This window comes from Notolepis coatsorum, assembly GCF_963971535.1.
Source record: "Notolepis coatsorum genome assembly, chromosome: 1".
NCBI classification, from domain to species: domain Eukaryota; kingdom Metazoa; phylum Chordata; class Actinopteri; order Aulopiformes; family Paralepididae; genus Notolepis; species Notolepis coatsorum.
In genome coordinates, this window is record NC_140165.1 from 95,533,273 (window position 1) to 95,541,890 (window position 8,618).

Below are 8,618 nucleotides of genomic sequence, written 5' to 3' on the forward strand. Positions count from 1 at the left end.
TGTGTGTGTATCAAAGTCGAAATCTATTTGTCCCATACACATTATACATGTACAATAGCGTGTGTTTGTGTGTGTGTCAAAGTCGACGTTTATTTGTCCCATACACATTATACATGTACAATAGCAATGTGCGTGCGTGCGTGTGTTATTGTGTAAGTCAGTGAGTACATGTTACCGCAGGGCTATAGAGTCAATGGCCTGGCTTGGTGTGTAAGTCTGGGGCCCTGACGAGATGCATGTTAGCTGATGCTAACGATGTAGTATAACTGACACCTCAACTGATATAACACACGTGCTGCGCCCCCGCCAGTCCCCTGCAGCAGCTGGTCAGCGCCAGGTGAGGTGTCATGGTGCGTGAAGAGACGGGCGGCGTGAAGGTACCAGCAGCCACCGCTTCACCCAGAGACACTGGTGCGACCAGAGCCTGAAGCCATAGTAGGAGAGTGATCTTAGGGCTGGGCGATAAAACGATAACTATCGCGATAAATTATTTCCTCGAAATAAACATGAAACGTGGTCGCAAAGTTTCGATATATCGATTTTCCAAGCTTGGATATGAGCACACGCACTAACAACCAATCAGTGAAGGAGATGGCCGACAGCGGAAGGAGACCCGCGCTGCACCTCTGGGTAGAGAGGTAGGACTCAAGTAGTAAACAAGGCTGGCTAGGATAATTAGCTTGCACGGCGCTATTTTATAGTTTACGTGCCGAGTGGGTGTGTGGCGTGAATTCTGAGGCCACGGTTATAGTAGTGTGGGGTATACGGTGGACGTTGTGGCAATGTATTGGGGCGGAACAGATTATTTTAGGGTGATATTTAGTATATTGTAAACAAGGCTGGCTAGGATAATTAGCTTGCACGGCGCTATTTTATAGTTTACGTGCCGAGTGGGTGTGTGGCGTGAATTCTGAGGCCACGCTTAGAGTAGTGTGGGGTATGCGGTGGACGTCGTTGCAATGTATTGGGGCGGAACGGAGTATTTTAGGGTCATATTTAGTACATTGTGATGGGATACACCGCTTGCTCCGGCTAACTGCTAACGTGCGCGGACTGATGACGACATCAACTCGAGACATTCGCAGCAGCAAAACAAGTCTATTAATAGCCCGTCCATCGGCGCCGGGCATAAGAAGTTAATTAAACTTGACAGACATTATATCGACGATAATTATCGATATCGAGTTATATGAAAATAATTTTATAATTTTATCGCGATAATGTTTTTGGCCATATCGCCCAGCCCTAAGTGATCTACACACACACACACACACACACACACACACACACACTACCCCTACACTATGTTTATGTTTATTAAAGGATCCCATTAGAGACACATGAAAGGGTTTAAATTAGCTTTAGGCCAATGGTTAAGGTTAGGGGTAATGTCACGGTGATGGTTAAGGTTAGGGGTAATGTCACGGTGATGGTTAAGGTTAGGGGTAAGGGCACGGTGATGGTTAAGGTCACGGTGATGGTTAAGGTCACGGTGATGGTTAAGGTCACGGTGATGGTTAAGGTCACGGTGATGGTTAAGGTCACGGTGATGGTTAAGGTCACGGTGATGGTTAAGGTCACGGTGATGGTTAAGGTCACGGTGATGGTTAAGGTCACGGTGATGGTTAAGGTTAGGGTTATGTTCACGATAAAGCTGTTGGAAAAGCAAGTCAAGGTAAAAGAAAACACTCTCCTACCAACGTGGCGCCCCGGGTTCCATCTCCAGCAGGCAAACCTACCCAGTTCACCACGGAGACTACGGATAGCGCAGAGGGCCAAACACAGTGCATGAAGAGCACACACTGTGGGACCGGCGTGAGAATGTGACGCAGGGGGCACGACAGCGCATTGGTGTGTGTGTGTGTGCATGTGTGCGTGTGTGCGTGTGTGTGTGTGTGCGCGTGTGTGTGTGTGTGTACTAACAGGCAGGTTGGTGAACACCGAGAAGGTGCTCCGCAGGAAGGCTATGAGGTCCGTCAGGTAGTCACTGGGAAACATGGCCCCGCCCCCCTGCACCGTCGTTGTCCAATCATAATCCACCAGCTGCAGGAACTGGTCAATCTTCGCGTTCAGATTGATGTAGATCTCGGCCTCCGCTGCGTGGCGGGCATCCTGAAGGGAGAACGGAGAATTCAATATTACGTTGCTATGGAAACTAGGGATGGGCATGAGTAATCTATTATGTACTCGCCGTTTCAACAGACCGAGTGGTTTTTGAGGGAACTTGTTTTAGTTTTTTTTGGGCTATCAAGTACGTCCATTAAAGGTTTTTGCCACTGAAAAGGAAATCTCGCTCTGAAATGTGAGAGTTAAAGAAGAGTTATCGCAAAAGGTTTGTTTTGTGTTGGAATACAGCTAGCTAAAACAGATAAAAACAGCTAGCTAAAACAGATAAAAACAGCTAGCTAAAACAGATCAAAACAGCTAGCTAAAACAGATCAAAACAGCTAGCTAAAACAGGTAAAAACAGCTAGCTAAAACAGATAAAAACAGCTAGCTAAAACAGATAAAAACAGCTAGCTAAAACAGATAAAAAACAGCTAGCTAAAACAGATAAAAACAGCTAGCTAAAACCAGTGATGGGAATAACGGCGCTATAAGTAACGGCGTTAGTTTTTCCAATCTTAATAACGCCGTTACCGTTACTGCAAGAAAATGCGGCACGTTACTATGAATGAACCTGTTTTTTCATCAGACAGATCTCTGCGCCGAGAGGCAATAATATGTTCTTCCTTGTTTAGTGGGCAGTGCGCGAGCCAAGCATACATGCTGACGATTGGGTTGAATAAAATGTCATGGTAAGCCAATCAGAGGTGGAGGTGGGCGGGTGTCTAAAGCATCCAGAGTCTGACACACAGCGCGACAAGACAAGCGATCACAGATCAGTCAGCATGAGACCGCGGTCCGTGTAGTGTACGTTTTGAGCCCAAATAATCCAAAACGAATCCAACGAACAACACAAGCGACTCAGTCAACATGAGACCGCGGGTCCATGAGCGTTTTGTGTTCACTCTTTGCAGCGCAGGGCACTGAGTGGCTCTACTGCAGTGCTGACAGCCTTATCAACAGTGCTGCACTTCCTGGTTTAATAGCACAGGCTTCAGGTGCTCATGTCATGCATGTCTTAAATGTCATGATTAGATTAGTTTAGATGATTCGATTCGATTCTTATATCTGTATGTTGTGTATGTCATTGATTGATTGATTGAAAAGTTTATTAACAGATTGCAGAATGGGTACAGTACAGTACAGCTCAATACATACAATTGTTAAGGGGATGCAGACCAGAGAAAGACTTTCGTCATAAATGTCATGAATTGAAAATGGGGGACCCTGATGTAAACAAGACGAAACTTTCTCTGGTCTGCATCCCCTTAACAATTGTATGTATTGAGCTGTACTGTACTGTACCCATTCTGCAATCTGTTAATTAAAATGTTCAATCAATCAGTATATATTTGTTATTTATTTTTGGTATAGTGCTTAACAAGCATAATTTAACGTTGCCCAGTTGTGGCCTGTTGAGGGGCAATACATATCAAAAGTTCCAAAACATCTATTCTGTTTGTATTTGTATGATCCACTATATAAACATAGTAATTATAATATTTACATACATGGCATTTGATTGGAGGCTAGTCTCACTTTGTCCCACAGCAACATTAAAATAGTTTAGATTTGTGTATGTTGTTTATGTAAAAAAAATCTTGAAAGTAACGCAATAGTTACTTTCTGAAGTAACTAGTTACTTTTATAATTTGTAATTGAGTAAGTAATTTAGTAACTTTTTGGAAGAAGTAACTAGTAACTGTAACTAGTTACTTTTTTAAAGTAACTTGCCAACACTGGCTAAAACAGATAAAAACAGCTAGCTAAAACAGATAAAAAAACAGCTAGCTAAAACAGATTAAAAACAGCTAGCTAAAACAGATAAAAACAGCTAGCTAAAACAGGTAAAAACAGCTAGCTAAAACAGATAAAAACAGCTAGCTAAAACAGGTAAAAACAGCTAGCTAAAACAGATAAAAACAGCTAGCTAAAACAGATAAAAACAGCTAGCTAAAACAGATAAAAACAGATAGCTAAAACAGGTAAAAACAGATAGCTAAAACAGGTAAAAACAGCTAGCTAAAACAGGTAAAAACAGCTAGCTAAAACAGGTAAAAACAGCTAGCTAAAACAGGTAAAAACAGCTAGCTAAAACAGGTAAAAACAGCTAGCTAAAACAGATAAAAACAGCTAGCTAAATCAGGTAAAAACAGCTAGCTAAAACAGGTAAAAACAGCTAGCTAAAACAGGTAAAAACAGCTAGCTAAAACAGGTAAAACAGCTAGCTAAAACAGGTAAAAACAGCTAGCTAAAACAAGCAAAAACAGCTAGTTAAAACAGGTAAAAACAGCTAGCTAAAACAGGTAAAAACAGCTAGCTAAAACAGGTAAAAACAGCTAGCTAAAACGGGTAAAAACAACTAGCTAAAACGGGTAAAAACAACTAGCTAAAACAGGTAAAAACAGCTAGCTAAAACAGGTAAAAACAGCTAGCTAAAACAGGTAAAAACAGCTAGCTAAAACAGGTAAAAACAGCTAGCTAAAACAGGTAAAAACAGCTAGCTAAAACAGGTAAAACAGCTAGCTAAAACAGGTAAAAACAGCTAGCTAAAACAGGTAAAAACAGCTAGCTAAAACAGGTAAAAACAGCTAGCTAAAACAGATAAAAACAGCTAGCTAAAACAGGTAAAAACAGCTAGCTAAAACAGGTAAAAACAGCTAGCTAAAACAGGTAAAAACAGCTAGCTAAAACAGGTAAAAACAGCTAGCGAAAACAGATAAAAACAGCTAGCTAAAACAGATAAAAACAGCTAGCTAAAACAGGTAAAAACAGCTAGCTAAAACAGGTAAAAAACAGCTAGCTAAAACAGATAAAAACAGCTAGCTAAAACAGGTAAAAACAGCTAGCTAAAACAGATAAAAACAGCTAGCTAAAACAGCGGTTCATGTTTGTGCATTTCTAGATTGTGCCAACAACATATCACTAGGGATGCACCGAATGGGAAATTCTTGGTCGAAACCGATACCGAAAATAGAAAACAGTTGGCCGAAAACCGAAAGCCGAAAATGATTCATAGAATAGATTTTTTTTTACCAATGTTGTGGAACATTATGATTATGGAAAAATATATGATTATGGCAAAACTTAACTTAAATAATAAATAATCACTATTATGGGTCCATAACACATTTATTCAGCACTTCTGAATGCATACAGTACATTAATTCCATCTTTTCTCTGGCTGCCGCAGCGGACATCTGTGCTCTACTGAGCGCATCTTTCTAGTCCCCAGATGATGTGCTCTCTTGACTTTGGCACAGTAGACGCACGACAGACAGACAGCGTCAATGTGAGAAACACAATCCCCCCCCTCTCGCTCTGAATAATATGCATATTAGATCACTCTGATTAACCGCGACGGGCATATAGTAAATAAGGATATAAAAGCATGTTAAAGATGCATTGGACGCGTTGCGCGCAGAGTTTACATAGAAACAGCGCGACTCCCGACAGCGCAACATCATCACATCAACACGCGTTAGGTTACAGGTTGTTTCTGTTTCGGTGATATATTTTCGGTGAAAAAACTCTTTCGGCCAAAAGCCGAAAGGCAATTTTTTGCCATTTTCGGCCGAAAACTTTCGGTGGCCGAAATTTCGGTGCATCCCTACATATCACCCACTTTTTGTAGCGTTCATAGACTATTGATATGGACACTGCTGAAGTTGTGCCATGCTCTTTATGTGTTCTAAAAACAGATTTTGAATAACTCACTACTCGAGTACTACTCAAGTCATTCATGCTGGTACTCCATCTGGTCAAACGTTACTCATGCCCATCCCTAATGGAAACAGTCTTATCATGGAGGGACGTTTGCTACTCCAAATTAATGGAGATTTTGTCATTCCGACAGCTTTTAACCTGTTAACGTCCGACGGCCCGTATACGTACACTTCGCGGCACTTTGCCCTCGTCTGTCGGCCTAGCGCTGTATTTTTGCGGATAAAGATTACACATCGTTGGAAAGCTAAAATGGCCGGCGTTCTATTAGACACCTGACTCAACCTATTACGTGCTTCCAATCTCTGGTTACAAGGCCAACAAGCATTGGTTTCGGACAAGTGACCACGTCTGACCAACAGTCAGAATTTGGCGATTAATAAAGGTAATATTAAAGAGTAAGAAAACACTGCTAATAAAACACGAGACCTGGCTTCTTTAGTGGTTGATATTCTCACCCTGCTGTACACACTGCCACACCTCAATCTGTGATGTAAGAGCACATTCACCTTGGAGGTACTATCAAATAAAATAAAAAAAGAGGCCATCTGACATCACTGACTGATGGATAAATACCAATCCCTATTGCACAGGACAACCAGTGGAAATAAATCTGATAAAATACATCAAATGGCAACATTTATGTTTAATATTGTACATGGTTCCTTATAAATAAATAAATATAATCTCACCTCCATTATTCCATGGAGCTGTAATGAACGCGTACATGGATTCAGTGTCCTCCAATGACATCACTGGAGGACATATGCAAACTAATAAAGTCTCAATAACTGTCGAACTAAGTTAATGTGTGAAAACCTGTCCCTTTAAGGTTGAATCCTGCTCCTCATCAAATTCAATGGTCTTGGTTCTTCGGCCGAGGACAAAAATACTGATTTTATCACCGATTAAAACATCCTCCCTGAGAGAGAAGGAGCGCGAGAGAGATATAGATTATAGATAGATAGGATAGATATAGATGTGTACCTTAAAGGTGGAGGTTCCATACAGCTTGGTAGCGTTGACGGTGTCAGGGGGGACATTAGTGATGTTTGATATGAACTCCTCCAGGTACTGGCAGGCCTGCTCCAGGTGGGTGGTGTTAATGATCACCTGGACCAACTGGACACAGACACACAAATCAAACGTGCTCTTGGTAATAAAGACAGTGGTATAATAAAGACAGTGGTATATTGGCAAAGTGTCATACTCCTCCGTTACAATTTATTATATCTTGTTCTTTAAATGTTTCTTTCTTTCGGTCTTTCTTTATTCTAATTTTCAATACCCAGCCCTAACAGATAGACAGACGCATACGCAGATATAGATATAGACAGATACAGATATAGACACAGACACAGACACAGATATAGATATAGATATAGATATAGATATAGATATAGATAGACACAGATACAGATACAGATACAGATACAGACACAGACACAGATATAGATATAGATACAGACACAGATATAGATATAGATATAGATACAGACACAGATACAGATATAGATATAGATACAGACACATACACAGATATAGATATAGACACAGATACAGTACCTCAGCTAGCCCCACGTTCTTCTTCTTGATGGCGTAATGCAGACAGTGGCTCAGTGTTCTGGTCAGCAGCAGGTTGGTCGACTTACGGATCATATCATCCACCTCTGTAGAGCTACATAACACACACAGAGAGACACACACACAGAGAGACACACACACACACAGAGAGACACACAGAGAGAGAGAGAGACACACAGAGAGACACACACAGAGAGACACAGAGAGAGAGAGAGACACACAGAGAGAGACACACACAGAGACACACAGCGAGAGAGAGACACACACACACACACACACACACACACACACACACACACACACACACACACACACACACACACACACACACACACACACACACACACACACACACACACACACACACACACACACACACACACACACACACACACACACAATGTTCCAAAGTGGGGGGCAGGAATTCCAAACTCTCCAAACTCATTCCAAAAGCGGAGGAATTCTAAAAAAACGTTCCATCGATTCTGAGGGGGATAATTCCTGAAGTATTGAAAGTGCTGAGTGGACAAAAACAACACTGAAAGAGAGCAAGAGAGAAAGAAAGCGTGGGATAGAGAGAGTGAGAGACAGAGAGAAAGAGAAAGAGAAAGAGAGAGAGAGAGAGAGAGAGAGAGAGAGAGAGAGAGAAGAGAGAGAGAGAGAGAGAGAGAGAGAGAGAGAGAGAGAGAGAGAGAGAGAGAGAGAGAGAGAGAAAAGAGACATGGGGAGAGAGAGAAATAAAGAAAGCGAGAGAAAAATAAAGAGAGAAATAGATGTCATATAACAGTCAATGTATGCTAGTGAACTCTGCAAACACATCCAAATATCACACATTTGGACACAGGCACTGTCACACACACACACACACACACACACACACACACACACACACACACACCACACACACACACGTACACACACACACACACACAAACTCTTGAACTTCCACATAATCAACACACAGCATATAAACAGCCAGTAAACAACAGGCTGTGTTGTTGCCATACTAGCGTAGGTGGCCGCGCTGTGCTCCTACCAGATGGAAAACTAATGTGATCTATGTGCTGTCTGCCAGCTAACACTGTGTGTGTCTGTGTGTGTGTGTGTGTCAGTGTGTGTGTGTGTGTGTGTGTGTGTGTGTGTCTGTGTCTGTGTCTGTGTCTGTGTGTGTCTGTGTGTGTGTGTGTGTGTGGCCGTTTACAACG

General features: G+C 41.8%; 1 protein-coding gene across 1 annotated transcript in view; it reads right to left on the bottom strand.

Moving 5' to 3' along the window:
• exoc6b (exocyst complex component 6B) overlaps positions 1 to 8,618 on the bottom strand; it is a gene marked incomplete at its 3' end in the record, with an annotated part of 249,105 nt that overhangs the window by 98,710 nt on the left and 141,777 nt on the right. Inside the window, exons 14-17 of the mRNA XM_084332506.1 lie at positions 7,396 to 7,507; positions 6,817 to 6,951; positions 1,924 to 2,112; positions 293 to 424 (exon numbers count right to left, since the gene is read on the bottom strand). Of these exons, the coding sequence (XP_084188632.1) occupies positions 293 to 424; positions 1,924 to 2,112; positions 6,817 to 6,951; positions 7,396 to 7,507 (568 nt within the window). The remainder of the gene's footprint in view (positions 1 to 292; positions 425 to 1,923; positions 2,113 to 6,816; positions 6,952 to 7,395; positions 7,508 to 8,618) is intronic.